At 44.4% G+C, this 19,427-nt stretch overlaps 1 protein-coding gene and 2 long non-coding RNA genes across 3 annotated transcripts; all 3 read left to right on the forward strand.

The window, feature by feature from the left end:
• Window positions 1–52: 52 nt before the first annotated feature.
• Window positions 53–1,843, forward strand: LOC109529982 (uncharacterized). Its single transcript, XR_002170926.1, has 2 exons — window positions 53–468; window positions 1,554–1,843. It is a non-coding gene; the product is annotated as an uncharacterized LOC109529982 (long non-coding RNA).
• Window positions 1,844–1,880: 37 nt separating this feature from the next.
• Window positions 1,881–7,266, forward strand: LOC109529981 (uncharacterized). Its single transcript, XR_002170925.1, has 3 exons — window positions 1,881–1,953; window positions 2,029–2,109; window positions 7,012–7,266. It is a non-coding gene; the product is annotated as an uncharacterized LOC109529981 (long non-coding RNA).
• A 120-nt stretch (window positions 7,267–7,386) lies between these two features.
• st8sia3 (ST8 alpha-N-acetyl-neuraminide alpha-2,8-sialyltransferase 3) lies at window positions 7,387–17,040 on the forward strand. The gene is made up of 6 exons (XM_019893455.1): window positions 7,387–7,666; window positions 8,867–8,896; window positions 9,047–9,166; window positions 9,439–9,996; window positions 11,538–12,218; window positions 17,029–17,040. The coding sequence occupies exons 1-5, from the start codon at window positions 7,503–7,505 to the stop codon at window positions 11,818–11,820; spliced, it is 1,155 nt and encodes a 384-aa protein (XP_019749014.1). The 5' UTR covers window positions 7,387–7,502; the 3' UTR covers window positions 11,821–12,218; window positions 17,029–17,040.
• The last annotated feature ends 2,387 nt before the right edge of the window (window positions 17,041–19,427 follow it).

Consider the following 19,427-nt stretch of genomic DNA (forward strand, 5'->3'; position numbering starts at 1 on the left):
GCGTCGTGTGTGTGTGTGTGTGTGTGTGTGTGTGTGTGTGTGTGTGTGTGTGTGTGTGTGTGTGTGTGTGTGTGTTTACTCGCTAATTCTCTTTCAGTGTGTGAGGGCATGGGAACAGGGCAATGGAATCAAATAGAGCATGAGGGCTGACTTCCCGAGAGTGCATCCACATGATTGACAGCTCAGACATCCCCCAGCAGAAATAACCCGAAAGGAAAACACAGGTTTACCTTAACCGCTGTTTATCTGTTCATGTCAATTTCATGTTAATCCAGCTTCGCCTGGGGCGGCGCGCTGGTCGACTGGTGAGCACGTCCGCCTCACAGTGCAGAGGTGCAGGGTCGGACTGGCAAGAGAAAATGCTCAATCCCTTTTGAGGCTCCACTTAGTCCTCGACGCCTTCACGAGCATCTGGTCCATAGAACTGAGGCAACAGGCAGGTGCGTTGGGGTGGAAGAGCTCAGACAGGTAAGCTGAGGCGAGGTCATTTCAAGACAACAGACAAGAAATCTAAAATGTACTGAGCGCCAGTGAAGGAAACCAGATTTGGGAGTATGTGCTCCCTCTTATCTTGGACCACCTGGGGACGCTTGAGGTCGTTGCAGCCATTGCTTTGGGGGAAAAAAAACGGAAAAAAAGTCTGCATCTATTCTGTAGCAAGGCTGTATTTGATTTCTTTCTTATTTATTTGTTTTGTTTTTTTTTTTTAACCGTCAGTTTAACGTTGCTCCAGAATCCCAAACCTGGTGTCCCTCACTGTGGCAAGGTACTGCCCGTACATAACCTTCAGTATTAGATTGCCGTTGACTTATGACGACAATGTCACCGTGATGTAATTTGTCGACGGCGCAATGATGTGGTGACTTTTTAATTACTGCACCTTTCTGGAGCTAATCTAATATCTTGGTGGCCTGACCTTACAATGTGTTCGGCAGCGGCACATGTTCTTCTCAATGTCAGGACGAGTATGATGAAGACAAGCAGGGTGAGGGACGCCACTTTGAAACCTTGACCTCGTGTCCTTGAAAGAAGATGCAAGTTACGAATCTTTGACAAAGATTTGGGGTTCCAGGACGATAGCAGCACACGAGAACAACTCAATCTGTTTGACCCTTTCAATCTTCATGAATACCGTCATTCAGAGGTGATGTAGCAACAGGTCTAAATTTCACAAGATACCACCAAAAATATCACAAAAAGTAGACGATCAAGTTAATTGCCATCGAGGTGAAACACCGACACGTTTTTGTATGTTAGTGCAGTGTTGTTAGCAGTTGCAAGATACTACAGAAGAGATTTTTTTATTTTTTTTTAATAGTCAACGGTTGTGGAGGAGAGTAAAATGGACGTGTGTTACAAGGCTGCAGCGTTCATCATGGTCGAATGATGTAGCAACAGGTCTAAATTTCATAAGATACCACCAAAAATATCAAAAAGTAGACGATCAAGTTAATTGCCATCGAGGTGAAACACGGACACGTTTTTAGTATGTTAGTGCAGTGTTGTTAGCACTTGCAAGATACGACAGAAGATTTTTTTTTTTTTTTTTACAGTCAACGGTCGTGGAGGAGAGTAAAATGGGCGTGTGTTACAAGGCTGCAGCGTTCATCATGGTCGATGGGAAGCCAGACAAGATCCAAACGTATGATCTGCCCTCTCCATCCAGGTCCCATAATTCACCATCGCGCCTGCCGTTTGCTGTCACCGCGCAAGGACCGCTGCCAGTTTGGGATTGAAATACGGCTGCTTAGGCGTCCCCGTGGCCCTCTACAAAACAATGTTAGCCTGGAAAAATGGCAGGCGTGGGCGCGGGGTTAATACAGTAAGCCTCCGCTTTTAATTGGAAAAGTTAAACAAGGCGACGGGGCAAAGACGTTATTCCCATGCCCCCCACCCCTTTAGCTTTGTCAGCTTTCAAAACACCCCGCCCCCGCGTGCTATCATTTATTAATGGTAAGAGGTCTGTCTGCATCGGGCATTAGCCGTGTTTGTGATAAACCATTAATGATGTATTTCATTTCTCTGTAGGAAACGGAGGAGCGCTGGGGGCCGTTAATATCCCTTAATGTTAAAAGGCGGCGGAAGGAGACGAGGTTTCCTCCCCGTGAGGTGATTAGGCCCCTCCATTTCGTTAGAGCACGCTTAGGCGCGGGCGCTCGCACTTTATGCTCTCGTCCAATGTGCATATTTGTTGGGGTCCGCAACACATGATCGATGCATATGCACTTACTTCTAGTGAGGTATGCGCTGCGTTAAAAATGGCCCGCGGAAAGATATAATGTCACGATTGAAGGACGTATCTATATATGTACGGATGAATATTGTGTTTTCTGACCACAGTGGACAACCCTGCATACATACCAACACTTTGTGTATTTTAAAACAACCACATAGCTTTGCCTTTCGGTCCACGAGCTTAATGCTATCGCTAACTAGCCTATTTTCGCCGAAAAATTTGGCCCAAATAAGAGGAATCTTCACCGCGTGTACGTTTCCAGACCCATCAGTCATCTCTTGCCTGTCGCTGTCAGCGCCCCGGTCTCAGTGTAGTAAGTCAAGTGCTAATTAGCGAACAAATGAGATTACGCGCTGAGTGTATTCCAGCAGCCACCTGCTTGTCAAACGTGCCTAAAGCAGAAATCAATAGGTCATCATCTCTACATATTACAACATATGAGGAAGACAAGTGGGTGGACTGTACACGTGGAGGTGAGGCTTTAAACCACAACGGAGCTGCACAATGACATTTTTCCATTCCTTTTTTTTCCTCAATTAAAATATGTAGTCCGCTATGTTGAAGGCTCTCCTTTTTTTTTTTTAAGATCCAGCAACACAGATCTTTTGTTAGTGTGTGTTGGGATAGGAATGCTTTGTTCGGTAATAACAAAGTGATTCTACACAAAAGAGCCTTTTTTTTTTTTTCTGAAGAAAAGCGAACAATGTTGACCTATCGTCTGATTAAACCGCTGCCATGACTGTATCCACCTTTGGGAGCGTCGCCATTGTTTACAAGCTTGCGGCTTTGTTTTCCTGACATCTAAATCATCCCTCCAGCTGACAGCTCGAGCTCCTCAAACGAATGCTGGTCGAATTTTGCAGACTGGTCACAGTCATTGCCATGTTGTAAGGTGTTCCCAAAAACCTACCGAGGCCGTTTTGGCCATGTGGGAGGAAACCGGAGTACCCGGAGAAAACCCACGCAGGCACGGGAAGAACATGCAAACTCCACAAGGGGAGGCCATGCTAACTAGCCCAAGTGAAAATCCGAAATACCAAAACCAAGACAATTAAAACAATAAATTATGAGCATACAAAGAGTAAACACACAATCATCTCATGCTGTATACTGCACATCATCATACGAAATCATGATCACATTCTAGTTGTCAATATTCTCTTTCAAGCTTTGTAGACATTTTTTTTAAGCACGGCATTTCCAGCTTTTAGCTAGGCTAGTCCATATCATCGAGCTGTAACTTATCTCCAGAATGTTTAATAGTGAATGATTTAGCATACAAAGAGTAATCACACAAACAATCGTCTCATGCTGTATACTGCACATCATCGTACGAAATCATGATCACATACTAGTTGTCAATATACTCTTTCAAGCCTCGTAGACATTTTTTTAAGCGCGGCATTTCCAGCTTTTAGCTAGGCTAGTCCATATCATCGAGCTGTAACTTATCTCCAGAATGTTTAATAGTGAATGATTCACGATGAAGCAACCGGTCCCCGGCTACACAGTCACAATCGGGTGATCCAGTCAAATGGAGACAGACAAGAACGTGTCGTTCGTTGGATGTCCTGAGGGCGTAGCCATTGTTCTTGAATCCACCGTGATAGCAATAATCAGAAAGTAAACGAGGATGACAGCAATGGCTGATCGTGTTAACCGCAAGGAAACAATGACTTGTGTGTCACTGAGTCACAGGCAATCATTAAGCTACTCTGCATTGTCAACGGTTATGGCGTGTATAAACGAGTATTTGAGTCGATATTGATTGAGAACGTTGCTGGCCACATTACACAGTCGTTGATTGACGATTGTTCTTTTCAAGTGTTTGTCAAGCATCATGTTGTTTTATAGCGTTCAAGGTAGGTGAAGAGAGCAATCTTACACGTTTATATCCATTTTCTGATCGGTCCGTTGAACACTCAGTCTAATTTAAATTCTTTATGCATTCAGATGTAACTAAGATTGATGATGTGTTTTTATATCGCTAGGTTTCTTGAGGGATTTTAGAAAATAGGTCGGTTGATGGAAATGAAGCGAGTTGCGTTGCATCGACTCCTCTGTGGCCGTGCCAGTGGCTCCCATCTCTATTTTCCCCATCTCCCGTTCCGTGTCAATCACCCCTCTCTCCCTTGATCACATTTGCTTTCATTTTCACTTTCATCGGCCCGTAATCAACCTCACAGATTCTCATTTTCCGAGATGAAGTCTGGGATGCCTCATGTGTCTGACCGCGCTTGTTGATTCCGTCTGAAGAGGTGTGAGGTCAGCACACAAGACTACATGTTCTCATGTACATGCTAAAACTGCGGTATTGATTCCTTAAATTGCCATCTAGTTAACAAAGATGTCCTGGTTTAATTTAAAAAAAAAAAAACATATTACATGACCTCATTGAACAAAGATCGTCTTGACGATAAAATATTGTTTAGAAGACTAAAAATACAGACTTATTTTCCCCAGATATTTTTATAGGGTGAACGCTTCAGAAGAGTTAATTAGATGAATCGATCATACTGTGACATGTTTGACACCACATACGTGACCAAAGATTTACCCCTTCAACGGAGGTGACACTTTTAGTGTGCAAATGTCACATAAATCATCCCATAAAAAGGATCCCAATCTACTCAAAGGCCAGCCCAGATTTTTGTGTACATTAACATTTTTTTTTTTTAATCACTATTCATGTGACACACAGAAAATGTTGAAAAAGGAATCTTCAAACTACAGTCACATTGATTGAGAGAGAAATCTGATCCAAACTAGCTTGGTGATGCGACAGCTCCGAAGGGGCAGGGGGTTGGGGGGCTGCGGGCCCGGATCACGTCAGCCTCAGGGTCCGATAATCCTGTTTAAAATCCCAGCTGTCAGCGATGCTTCAACCTATCTATCACATGAGACTGATGCGGCAGTGGCCCCTTGTCGGCAAAACATGCTTTCGCTCAGCATGCCTTCGCCATGTGGAGTCTGGTCTGGATCCGAGTAAAAAAAACAAAATACGCCGCAGTGGTCACACTGCGCAAATTTTAATCGCACCAAAAGATGAGGGGTTAAAACAACGGCAGTGTTTGGTGATGAAATGTCAATCATGATAAAATGACATAACTGTCCTTCGCTCTCCACTTGTTTTTTGAAAGAGAGCGTATTTGTGTTCTGCTTTTGGCTAAACTCCTCGGTAATGAGCGAGTATTCCTTTGTGCGCACGTGTGCGCGATTGATGCCGGCTCGCCACGGTCACGCACCTGCTCAAATTGATTGGCCTGAGCGACTCCAATCAGTGGGCTGTGACCAGCGCTTTATCCTCGTCCCTTTATGCTCGCTGGGCCCTCCCTTCTTCAGAACTCATCATGCCGGCTTTCCTTCCGTCAATCTTTCACTCTATGTTCTTTCCCCCAATCCTCAGCTCCGTTTTTCTTTTTCTTGCCTGTAGCCTTGACACCCCTTCTTGGTCAGCTGGGTTGCTTGGTAGCAGCTCTGCCTTTCTCTCCCTGTTACTCTGGCGCAGGTATTCGAAAGTCGATTGGTTAGCGCCTCAGCTGGGATGGGCTACAGCGCACCTGCCATCCAAACGTGGAAGCGTGATGTGATTCATCGATAACACAGTAACAGGTTCAATCTCGAGGTTGGGATGACGAATGATGAAATCTGGCGTCTTCAACGTGACCTTGGACACGCTGCGAGTGAGGCTGCAGAGATCCTCTAACCGCCAACCACCTAAGCATAAAGAGAACATGCTGATGAATGAATAGAAAAACACACACAAACGGTAGTTTGCAGCAAAAAGTGCAGTGGGGAAGACTATTCACATTTTTTTCCATATTCCGTTCCTCCATCATTATCCTCACGAGGATCGCAGGGCATGCCGGAGCCCGTCCCAGCTGTCTTTGGGCAGTCGGTGGGGTACATTTATGCGACACGCGTTGACGAACAAGCACCGTTCACACTCGCAGTCACACTTGAGGACTATTGAGAGTGAACCAATTACCGTAAATGACGAGACAAATGCGAGATATCGCATCTTTGATCGGACGCATTTCAATTGCAGCGACATTTGAGAGTTGAGTGTAAAAAGAACGCAGTAGCCTACGTTCCAAGAAATGGTTATACGACAATAACGACTGTAGTGTTGAGTTTGCAAATCTTTGTGAGTTCTTGCTGGTCTTGTTTCCACTTGAAAAGATTTTAAATGGCACTGAAAGCCACACAAGTGTTGCTGGAAGAGTGGAAGATACATTAGATGGGAGATATTAGGCTTTAGGGTCTTAATCTGTGTGTCCGTTTGACAGGATTTACAAAGCCTAAAGACTTGCGCACGTGTGTGTGTGGGCTCAGTCCAGCGTTAAGACCAGCAGAAAGGTCACTGATGAAATGTCAGCGGCAGTGACAGCCTGCCTATCTGATGTCTTTATGCCAATTGTTGTCTGCCTGCCCGCTTTTTGGTGAAAACAATCATGGCGTTTGAAAACTAAGTCGAAAAACAGTTGTTGGGTTTTTTTTTTTTTTTGGTCTTTCCACTTCAATTACAGTTTATTTGACAACATGTCAAATGTCCAGAGGGCGGAAAGTGTATCCATTTTTGACTTTTGAACACAATTAGAGTCTATGTTTTCAACGGTAAATGAGCGTACATGTACGGCGATGAGTAATCCTCCACTGTGCCTCTCGTTACCCTAATTTTAAAAAAAAAGTAAATAGGAGTGTTATTATGATTTATATACGGTCCAGTTTCGGTCCTTCTTATGTCAGCTGTACCTAATGAAGTGTCCCTGCAGCTCCAACGTGCGGAAGACGGAGCTCCGCCTGGCGTAAGGAGGCTGTTTGTGTGATGAGAGTGGCAATAGAGCTGCATCTCTTTAAAGCTGACGCTGTCTTAATTAATGACACCAGCCCAGAAGGAAGGAAGGACAGACAGACACCGAGGATGCTTCGCAAAGGACATCGCTGTCGCGTCATTTCACCGCCACCAGGTTATCCGGGATTTATTTCTGCTATGCTGTCAATTTTTTTTTCTCTCCCCCACCCCCCTTTCGCACACGCCTCGAGATCACATATCAAAAACAGTAACAACAATTTTCTGAGCAATACAAGTACTCAAGACTGAACTTGCTTCAGATAATAAACAATAAAACAGACCCTTAAATCACCGCCCCCCCCCCCCCCCCCCCCCCCTTCCTCGGCTGTGCTCTTCATGTCCGCGTCTCCTCCGCTCTCGTCCCGCATCCTCGTACCGGGCTTGGCCACCCGCTGACGCCGCCGAGGCAGGATGGTGCGCATCGCTAGCGCACTGGGGCTTGTCATGTTCAGTGTGGCGCTGCTCATTCTGTCCCTCATCAGCTACGTGTCCATTAAGAAGGACTTCCTTCTCGGCACCCCCAGATATGGACCGAACGGAGGACCGAGGATGTACATGTTCCACGCGGGCTATCGGTGAGTGAGTTCCGGGTAAGGTTGTGCTTGCGTCATTTCATTTGGGGAATGTTGACTGCGGTTGCGATTTGCTGAACCTTTCGTGTCCAATGCTGAGGGCCTCGGTGCAGCCTCAAACCAAGGCCTGGCTGCAGACACCGGACCGCATGCCGCATCGGTCATCGGCGATAGTGAATCGGTACTACTGTACAGCGAACCAGAGATGAGAGTCGGCCGACGTCACAAATGTGCAAGTCACAAGGAAGTCAAGTCGAGTCAACGCTTACAATCTTGCTCAGTTACAATATACAGTATATTGCAGTGATTAAAATTTATTTTTTATTTTTTTATTTCTGATGTCCAGAAAAGCAAATCAAAGTGGAGTCTATGTATAGATTTCGATGCTTAAACCACTTTTTTTTTAAATGGTACTGTTTTAAGATTAAGAGTCTGCATATCACAACATATTGATTGAAGAACTTCCTTTCAAGCTATTCCAAAACCTCTTTAGGTTTCTCCCATTTTCTTCCTTCTCTCTTGTCTTGAAATGATGCCGTGTATGCTCCGCATTCTCAGATGAAAGACTTTCCTGTCCAAAGAGGAACTGTCCCAGCACGGGTTCAGCAGGGCCATTTGCAGTCCACCTCCATTGAAATCCTTCATGTGCGGTCAAGAGTGCGATGCTAAAACACAGTTGATCTAGCAAAGCTTCTGGAAGTCAGCAAACTGCCCTTGACTCTGATTGAGAGCACGGGCACTCCATTCATTTCCCTCCTGCTGTAATCATTTTCCTTCTTGCTTGGCTGTCACGGTGGGCCGAGGTTATGCTTTGAGTGAGTTAGACTTGAAGGTCTTTTCGCTGGACGGTGGACAAACACTCGCGTTTCCTCTCGCACAAGTCTGAGAAAGCGGCGGCGGCGCCGTTTTGCTGTTGTGACCGGTGGATGATGAATGCAACCAAAAATGAATCGCGTGAGTGACGTCAAATGAGCTATGGCTCAACTGTAGCGGTTGGCGATATACGCAACTACGATCGAGAGTGGATTGCTTTGCACGATATCACTCGCGAGTAGCGATGCAGAAACGGATTCGTATTCAAATGTCTGAAATTGAAATTGTCATGGGGGCATGTTTCAATATACTGTCATTTGCTTTTTTCACGGGTTTGCGTTTGACTTCCTGAGTCTGTATTTATTTATTTTTTTCATATTTCTTTTGCAGCGAAAGGCCGCCTCGCAAGCCTGACCTCAGGTGAGTACGCATCTCAGCCATTGCGCACCTCCCGAGTTTTTCGATCAGTTTTCATTCCAGTGCGCAAAATTGCGGTCACAATTTTTGCTGCGCTTATTTGTCTTGCTCTCATCTAAACTTTTTGAATACTCTTGCCCTCCCCTTGTCTAGCTCCCAATTGGCACAAAAGTATCTGGATCCAGTTTTCACGCCGCTGACCGATGCTCTTAGCGAAGACCTCAAGAATTCCTCAAAATGGAGATACAACAGCACAGCATTTATCCAACAGAGGTACGTACGTCCGTGTAAAATAACATGATGACATCATTATAGCATATATACTTGGACATACAAACAGTCGAATCTCATTGCGACGTACCTCGAGGGACATAACGAATCTGGACGTTATGACGGTAGTTCGCCATAACCATTTCTAATAAAATGTCAACAACAATCAGTGATATGCATTTAGCAAGAATTTAGCAGCTGGCAGATTTAGGTAAAAAAAAAAAACAAGAGTTTTGGTGATGAAACATTGTCCATGTTTGCCTCGCTTCTTTCAGGAAGGAAATCTCTCAATATGTCGACATTCCTCACAACTTCTCATTAACGCGCAGCTTAGTCCGCATTGGCCAGCTGATGCATTACGCCTACTCCAGCCACAAGTACGTCTACTCCATCGGCGAGAACTTCCGCTCGCTCCTCCCCGAGGTGTCGCCGATTCTGAACAAGCACTACAATGTCTGCGCGGTGGTGGGCAACAGCGGCATCCTCACCGGCTCACGTTGCGGCGATCAGATTGAGAAGTTTGACTTTGTATTCCGCTGCAACTTTGCGCCAACGGAGTTCTTTAAGCGAGATGTCGGGCGGCGCACAAATATGACAACCTTCAACCCGAGCATCTTAGAGAAGTACTACAACAATCTGTTGACGGTGCAGGACAGGAATAATTTCTTCCTGAGCTTGAAGAAGCTGGATGGGGCAATTCTGTGGATCCCGGCATTCTTCTTCCACACGTCAGCCACAGTGACCAGGACTCTGGTGGACTTCTTTGTGGAACATCGCGGTCAGCTGAAAGTCCAGCTGGCCTGGCCTGGAAACATCATGCAGCACATTAACAAGTAAGACATGCACCCTCACATCTAAAGACACTCGAGACTACATCCTCCCCTACCCCCCTAAAAAATGAGCATTTTATTTTTTTAAATGCTTTAAAAACGAACTGGGGAAAACCAGTCAAAACAAAATAAAAATGAACTATAACAACAATTTCAACCATGTTCCCAAGGTACGTTACGTTTTGGTTGAAAAATAATCTTCTCAAGGAAAAATGAGATCTGTCCATAAGCGTTATTTGTATTCTTGATTCTTACTCCTTGTTTAACAGCATTCGCGACAAAGATGACATTTTGTCACTGTGTATTATCATTAACACCTGCAGACCACATGTTGACGTCTTTTTATAGTGTTTGTAGATGGGTGTGTGTGTGTGCGCACATGCGCGTGCGTGTGGCAAAGGGGGAGATTTAAACTCCAAAGCCAGATTATAAGGAAACTACAATTTAGTGAAAGGCATGGCACAGAGTTGAAACCGGAGAGAGGGATTTAAGTCCAGTTGTTAGTGTTGTAGTAGCAGAATGGGCCACTCTTACAGTAGCCTAATCTTCAGCAAGCCCATTAAATCTACCTGCTGGGGAAGTCTTAGCACGTTTAAGCAGCTCAGGCTGGCTTTTAGCACCTCAACCGCTCGCTGAGCGCCTTTTGTTGAGGCCCGTTTGAGGAGTTTCGAGTCGCGAGCGCAGCGGCCTGCGGAGGATGAAGGACGCCAATAGTCGTCGCCGCTATAACGAATCCATCGAAGAATTCTATTTGACCTCAATTATGGTATACAGCATTATTAGTTGATTTTCAATGTTTAAAATGTAACGAAATGCAAATTGCAAGGATGGTGATAGTTGGGCGATGTGTTAGGAGTGTGATTTAAAATGATCGATGTGACGCACATACAGCAAAATACCAAAGAAAGAATTTGAAGACCATACGTATATGCCACCTAAAAGAGCTGATCAGATATTTGGTTAATGATCTTCCAAATATTAATTTGTGATCATGCTTTTGATATTCTTGCTAAAAAAAAAAAAAAAAAAAGAATAATCTAGATTGAGATAGCCTTTGTTGATTCAGCAAGCTTGTGCTGAAAACACAGCATCTTTGTTTGTTTTTTTTCAAAGGGAAATCAACTCAATCAGTTTTCATCCATCTCAGGGGCGGCCATGATGCCCATCGCTGTCGACAGAAAATGATGTCACAGTCGCTCAGGGCTCAGGCAACAACCAATTACGGCCGGCCTGTTTTCTCAGTTTGGTCATGTGACATTCGCAAGCTGAACTGTGATTGGTTCTTACCTGAGCAACGGTGATGTCATTTTCAGTCAACATCAAGTGGCAAAATGGCCGCCTCCTGAAATGGATAAAAAATGGGTGGATTTTGCTGTTTAATTCTTATTACTGCAATATTAGTCACGATACTGCATTTAGACTAGTTGGGCTGCATTGAACACGATAAATCGCGCCACAGTCACGTGATGCATTCCTTTCTGTGTCATGGTCTGCAGTCTCATGACCCGCTCTTTTTAATTTCTCTTCTCAAATGGACTCACCAGCTATTGGAAAACCAAACAGCTGTCGCCAAAGCGCCTGAGCACCGGCATCCTGATGTACACGCTGGCATCGTCCATGTGCGACCAGATCCACTTGTACGGCTTCTGGCCATTCGGGTGGGACCCCAACACGGGGAAGGAACTGCCTTATCACTACTACGACAAGAAGGGCACCAAGTTCACCACCAAATGGCAGGAGGCCCATCAGTTGCCCGCTGAGTTCAAACTCCTTTACAAGATGCACACAGAAGGGCTGCTGAAGCTCAGCCTCTCCCACTGCGCTTAGACATGAAACCGCAGGAGGTATTTCAATTGTCTCAACCGGAGCTTCCAAAGTCACAAAAAGGACCAGTCGGACCAGGACTGATCAATGTGGTTTTCACAACGGCACGGCCTCGGCAAGGAGACGCAATGGACTCTGGCGCTATTTTAGGAACAAGAGTCTATCTCTCTCAAGCTGTGGCGGCCATGCATTAAAGCTGTAGAAACAAGGACTGTCTTCGTTGTGTTGTCAGTCACGACACTCAAGGGCTGCCGCTCCCGACGTCATGCTGCGGTTCAGTAAAACGTCACAAGTGCGTTCTCTAAAGTATCACGTGAGGGGCAGAATTTGGACCAACCCAGAAGCGAGAGGGGACACCAAAGTGGAAAAAGTCTTTGCATAGAAAAATACAAATTGACAACGTGTCACTGAGTAACTTGGGCTCAAACACTGAGAGACATCAGGTCATGCCCAATCCTACCTAACAAAATGCAAGTGACAACAGAAAGCACCATAGCTACTGACATCAAGAACCGAACCTAAGACAAAGTCACAACAGTCGCCGCCCCCCCGCCTCCTCCACCTGCGCTCTGTTGCTACTTTGTATTTTTGTTGATAAAGCTTTTTTTCTTTGCCACTTGCGTGGTCTGTCCACATCTGGGTCCAAATTCTGTTACTCACGTGACCGTAAGGGCGTCATTAATGCTTAAAACATACATGAGGGTACACGAATCAGTCGTCTTTCCACAGTAAGATATGCAAAGTCCTTCAACATTTATCGCCACACGTGGATCGTCCATATCCTATCAATGTGGTATTCCCTCCACCGAGCAAAAAAAAAAAACTTGAGGAACTGGGTGTGAGATTTTTTTTGTTGGTTGAATTGTAAGTTTGAAAAAAAAAATCTACTTTCCCTTCACTGGGGCCAAGTAGGATTTTTTTTGCAGAGGATTGGGCCACGGGAGCAGAGAAAATGAGCGCCATTCTTTGAAAGACGGTGATTGTTATCGCAAGACACAACCAAAAAGTATTTCGACACGTCCCTTATCTCAAGTTGATGTTTTAGACCGATGGTGTCAAACTCTAGGCCCGGGGGCGAGATCTGGTCCGCCACATCATTTGATGTGGCCCGCGAAAGCAAATCAAACATGTCAACTTCTGTGATGCTTGCTAAAACTTGATCAAAATTTCAAATTCTCGTATGTAATATATAAGAGAGCTAGTGTAAGTTTTCCTGTTACCAAAACCCTCATTACAGTAACTTAATAACTTAATACACCATCATCCTTGACTTCTTCATATGGTTTCACAGTCATAACGGCTCCCCAAGGGAACCAGAAGCTATCATGTGGCCTGCGACAAAAATGAGCTTGGCAGCTCTGTTTTCCACCCTCCTATTCTTCCAACTTTAAGGTAGCAGCACGGGCACGGCCGTTTTTTGCTCCAACATGTCCGTGTCCCAGTGTATAAATCAAGGTCCATCAGGGCACGCTTGAATGACTTTGATGCGGAAGAACCTTTGACTGACGCAAGCAGAGACACGGGTACGCTCTGACCTTACCGCTCTTCTGGATAAACAGACAAAACAAACCCCACAAACGCACTCCAAAATCTCGATCTTGTCCGCTGCAATGTGTTCATGAGATGAGATTCAACATGTGCACTTTATTCGTCATTCAGAGATTAAATTGACTGAAATTGTCCATTTAAAAACGAGTGGTGTCTTTTTATTTATTTTATTTTTTTAGGTGAATTAATACTCAGAGTGTGTGTGTGTGTGTGTGTTTACGGTTAGGCACAATTTCATTCAACAACACAGCACACTGTCTCATAGGCCACCAAATGGACTGTGTTTGGAATTCAGCCGGGTGCCCTCGTAGTGCAATATTACCTTAAGCGACAGAGAATTACTGCTTTAAGCACATGTATTTTTTTTTTCATTGCAGTTCCATGATCATCTTACTGAGGCACAATTTCATTCAACAACACGGCACACTGTCTCATAGGCCACCAAATGGACTGTTTGCAATTCAGCCGGGTGCCCTCGTAGTGCAATATCACCTTAAGCGACAGAGAATTACTGCTTTCAGCACATGTATTTTTTTTTCATTGCAGTTCCATGATCATCTTACTGTAGATTTAAAGTACAATTTTAGGTTCATAATTTTGATGACGTAGTTTAAGAGTAAAAATGATTTGTAAATCACATTTAGATGTTTTATTTTTATTTTTTTATTCCTATCACTAAATGTAAGAAATTTTTAATGAAGATATTAAGGCGCAATGCGTTTTCTGTTTCAGTGTTTGGCTGTGTGAGCTGACATGTTTATTTGATTTAAAAAAAAAAAAAGAGAACCAGGAAATGAATGTGATCTTAAAACCATCAAATACATTCTGGCAGAAAAAGAAAAGAGGGGAAAAAAGCCGTGCAATGTAGGTCAGCGTGTACGCAAAGGAGAGGTCAGAAGGCGTGTGCCAGGGGAGACCGACCCTTGACCTTTGACCCCGTCGCTCCTTTTGATTTATGTCGCCATCTTGCAACAAAAGAAAAGTGGAGGAGTCAAACGCTAGGTGGCACTTCAGTTTTGTTCAGTGAGAGCGACGCTGTTGTTAAGATGTACAGATATTTAAAATATGCAAATAATTCTTCTATATCCGACACATTGCTTGACAAAGAAAAACATCCATTAAGATCCCGTACAAATCCACACAATACCCAAGTGTTACATTTTCGCTCGACCTCATCAGCTCCCCTAATCTGCTGTCATTTCGAATTCGGTCTCGCGTAGTTGTTGTGAATTATTGATGCTCCTTTTCTTCTCCTTCTTATCCACCTCTTTGATCCGAAGTTTCAAAAGTCAAAAGACCCCCACCTGGGTCGGCGGCGGCGGCCCTCGCACCCAGTCTCGCTCTTGAGGCAGAGAGGAAATCAATAGGTTAAATCAAACGTTATGATTAAAAGAATCACACTCCAGAGGACATGAAATAATCATGTAAAGGGGAGGCGTCCCAATCGTTACGCCGCACCTTTCAGTCTTTGTTAATGAATAACAACAGTCTATCTATGATAATAATAACAATAATAATTGTGTTGTGTGTTGTGAACCTGTCAAATTGTGCGTTGCCCAAAAACGTGCTCCTGGCGAAGCCCCGCTCCGCATTTGTAAGCCAAAACCAGAGTGGTCTTCACACACACGCATGCACATGCTTGCCATCGACGCCTGGCGTGTACAAATGAGAAATAAAAGCTGCCCTCAGATCACCGCGCATGTTCCGTGGAAGGAAACGGAGCTCCCGTGGAAATTCATCACTCATATTGATTGAAATTAGCATGCGCTCTTTCTGCCTGTGGTCATGCTCTTGCCAATGTTTACTCGCGCGCACCTCGCCGCCGTATCTGCATGCGTGCACGGAACTGGTTGAGTCCAAAGTGTGTTGAACTTTGGGGTTATGGCAAGCCTTGAAACGGTCTAAAATGTGAAAACTATTCAGATTGAAGAATATTATTATAGTTTAGCTTCTGAGGGCAGAAAGTTGGAAATAGCGCACCTTTAATGGGATCCCGCAGGGAAAGTAGTCACGATTTAGGCAAAAACTTAAGACCAGAAAATATCTAGGAGTAGTATATATATATGTTGACATGTTCGCAAAACAAAGAAACAAACAAACCAAAAAAAGGCTTGCCTAACCGTCCCACAATGGAATCTTTTCCGAGAGCATCCGTACCCCTGCGCTGCAGCTTCCCAAGTTGAAGAATTCAGAATAACCGGCGCGCTAATTCATCGACAGAGATGAGTGGCTGTTTGAGTGAGTGTTTATTTAGAGTTGGACACACAGAGATGATGGCGTGTGGTCACATTTGAATACAGCGGGCGGCTCTGCACGCGGCCATTGTGTTCTCATTAATAGCCGATTTCATGGCCAACAGAACCTCAACAAAAGAGCCAGCGGGTCTGAAAAGTTTGAAAAGAATCGAGGCGAAGAAAGGAGGGAGAGGAGGCGCTGCGAGGAGGAAGGTGGCATCAGATGGAGCAAGAATACAAGTGGAGCTTTTTCTTGATTTTATTCTTCTCCAAACCAAGGACGAAGGATGACCTCGATGATGCTCTGCTCTGACTATTTGACACTCTTCCTGTTCTGTGTGCATGAGAAGTGTGGGTTTGCTTTAAATCATGGATTCAAACACCTCGAGCCACTTATTGCAGTATGCCTTTGTCAATTTACCGAGTGACAATATGCATTGATCATTTACAACACTGAATACCAACATATACATGTACCACCATAATTTATTATTCTGCAGTGAATGAGGTCTTTTTGTGTGTGTGTGTGTGTGTGTGTGTGTGTGCGTGCTCGCGCGCTGTGGTCTACGTCACCCTCCGCATGATATGCCCAGCTACATTTTATTCAGATAGCCAATGCTTGTAGTTTCGTTTCTTGGTGTATTGAAATGTTTCTAAAACCTTTTTAATACAGCATATATTTGCATGTAGATTTGGATTCGATGTACATATCAAATTTGACAAGTGTAATGTTGGTCACTCAATCGGCCTAAAGCTCTGCATGAGAATTATTCAGTCAATTCATATACTGTAGTCACTAGACTTTTTTGTGACCTTATGAGATATATACAAAATGTATTTATTCATTTGTTTTCTTACATTGCATATACATCAAAAATTGTGTATCGACTGTCCATTGGATTGTAATTATTCGGACTGAAAGCAATATTGACAGTTGAAGTTGCACTCTGTGAATCTGTGCACAATGAAACTTGACATAACTATTTCTCTTTTTAATTTTTGACCTGGTCTGGCCCTCCAGCCTCATGACACCGAGACTGAAAATGGCTGCCGGCAAAAACCCAGAACACATGCAACAGAACTCACCGTGCAGCACCCAACCACTGCCGGAGGAGGAGGAAGATGAGTTTACGGGCCGGACAGATGGCTCCCCATCCCCAAAAAAATGCTCGGTCATTGAGGGAGAGAAGGATCGCGAGGAAGAGATTCGAGGAGGTAGGACCACACTGGTTATATGGAGAGGAGAGAGAGAGAGAGAGAGAGAGAGTCAGTGGGACAGATGCGAGGCAAAGCGGAGCGCTGTTTGTCACTAACGCTATAGATTAGCATGTGGTCTCCAGCACAAAGCTGCAGATCAATACTGCTGCTCAGTACACAGCAGATGGCCCGGGACAGGGAGACACGGAGACAGAATGAGAGAGAGAGAGAGAGAGAGCACAGAGCAGGAGGATAAAATGTCCGATCGTCCCACAGCTTGATTCTCATTTCACAACATGCCGCTTGTGCTGAGCCACGTTGAACGCAACTCACCAGGACGCACATGACCTCTGTCTCATTTTCTTATTTTTTTATTTTTATTTTTATTTTTTTTAATTCAATTTACTTGTCACGGTAGTGGTCGCGGCGTGAGTTAGCTGCGGGTTGATTTAGGCGCTTCTCATTCCAAATGAAGTCGAACTAATTGTTGAAGCAGAAACGCTTGCGATCGCAATATGTTCATGCAGTTATTTTTCCTCATCCGTGGTTGAGCAACATGACTCCAAACTGAGTGTAAATAAACAGGCTATTGATTATCTCAACAGTCCGCCAGCTAATCTGCCTTTGTGTCTGCAAGTAGCAACAAAGTGACCAAAGATTGACTTCCCTATCCAATGACTTCTCTCTGAGCAGACTGGAAGCTGCCCGTGCTCCGTACGGGCTACAATATACTTGAACACCACACGTCTCACGATACTGTAGTAGTCCAGAAATAAAAGAAATGATCGAATGATTAATTCTACCATAGTGATATTTTTAAAAAGTTAGTACGACACAATTTCATGTTTTAATTGAATGCAACAAATATAAAATCTGTTTTAAAACGTATTGCTATACATCTGACTTAATGTATGTATAGACAATGATCAAAACAATCTTTCCACTGCGACCGATGAGTAGAAAGCAACCAGCCGGGTTCCCCGTTGCGTTTTGTCAGGGGAGAAGCTAACAGCTTCAGTTCTCGCTTGGGTGCGCCATGAGCAATTTTGTTTCTGCCGCCAGATTGTAACCAACCTCGGCCACTTCCTTCTCTGCCTCTTTTTCCTCCCCCAACATCTGCTCCTCCTCAGCTCCTCGTGCTTGGGCCTTCTACAAGCCCCGCGTCCACCTTCCAGTGCCCCCGCCGCCTACTGCATCGTACCGTCACCCTCTTCATTCTTTTCAGCGTTTGACTTCTATCTGCCCGAGCCTTTTACTGACATTCTGTCTTCTTCCTGTTCCATTTTTGCCCACTTCGTCAGCACCCGTGGTCCTTTTTTAACATTTCACCGTGACATTTCTCCCCACCGCCTCAACATTTTGATATTACTCCTCTTTTCCTCATGACCAAGTCGTTTTGAATGAATGCGCAACACCGGCTGCCGTCTTTCGTCTGCAAGAGAGACAAAACTTTTGAAGAGGAAATAGACAGGTTGCCCCTCAGTAGACCCCCTGCCTGCCCCTCTGACAGCTGATCAAAAGAAGAAAATGGGTCAGGCTTCTGTTCCTCTGCCCTTAATTACACAACAGTCTTTAAACAAAGCAACATCTGCCCAACTACCCACCCTGCTACTCCTCCTCCATCTTGTCTTTTTTTTTTAAGTCCTTCATCATCCTTCTTATCACCCAAGCCCGGTTTTACAGGGGTAATTTTTATTTTTTTTGTTTGAATGACAATTTTCCAGGAAAATGCACTGAAAGAGCAACAATTGGTGGAAAATTATAGTCAGAGTTCACTTCCAAATAGATACAGCGCATCCCATTAAATCATTTGTTGTCAGCGTGCTGAGTGTCCTTTCAGAGACGCGTGCAGTGCTAAGTGTGTCATTGCATAGTTAAAGTGAGCTCTCGCCATTCTTGAGCCTCAACAGTTTAACGTGGTATTTATTTTCCACAGTAACGTTGCAGGTTATAGTTTATCTCATTAGTTTTAGTGACTCACTTTGATCAACTGTTGAACTCTTTGGGCAATGCTGTGCATGGAAAGCTTTAGTTTGGGGTGGTGGGGAGGGGGGGGGGGTCTTAAGCTTTACAGGCCAGATGGATTTTTTCCCAAAGGAGTTTCATGAATCCGTCTTGCAAATAACTAAAAGAAACTGTTTGTAAAATATAACACCTCATTAGAAATTTTTTTTTTTTTTTAAATTGACAATCTTGGTGACTGCACATTTTCACAAAAGGTGGTCACATCATATTTTGTATGGTCAAAGTAAATATTTGTGATCACGTGCACTGATAGTCATTTCAAATTTGTATTATCCATTATGCCTGCAAAATGATGGCAGGAGGGGAGCTGGGACTGAGTTATTTTGCTCTTATTTGTCCTTGGAAGTGCAATGATTTGTGCAGTGAAAAGGCTACAGGCCATAATCCTCTTTCATTGGAGCTTGCGCACTCCTCCATCCGCCCCGAGACTGCCAATGACATTGGCATTGACACGGCAGCAGTTTGCACTTACCATTCCAACTGTGCTAACTGCTCAAAGCGTCACAAAGTACTGTACTCACCATAGTTCAGAAAACAAAACCTCCACATGATCGCCCCCCCCTCCCCACATCTGTAGAATTTTTTCCCCTCCTTATTTTCCTTCTT

This window comes from Hippocampus comes, unplaced genomic scaffold (assembly GCF_001891065.2).
Source record: "Hippocampus comes isolate QL1 unplaced genomic scaffold, H_comes_QL1_v1.1 scaffold428, whole genome shotgun sequence".
NCBI lineage: Eukaryota > Metazoa > Chordata > Actinopteri > Syngnathiformes > Syngnathidae > Hippocampus > Hippocampus comes.

Excerpts from the sequence above, each read along its gene's own strand:
- st8sia3 (XM_019893455.1), top strand. The coding sequence starts at position 7,503 with ATGGTGCGCATCGCTAGCGCACTGGGGCTTGTCATGTTCAGTGTGGCG. Across the intron at positions 8,897-9,046 it reads CCTCGCAAGCCTGACCTCAG|CTCCCAATTGGCACAAAAGT; the intron begins GTGAGTACGCAT and ends CCCCTTGTCTAG. Across the intron at positions 9,997-11,537 it reads ATCATGCAGCACATTAACAA|CTATTGGAAAACCAAACAGC; the intron begins GTAAGACATGCA and ends TGGACTCACCAG.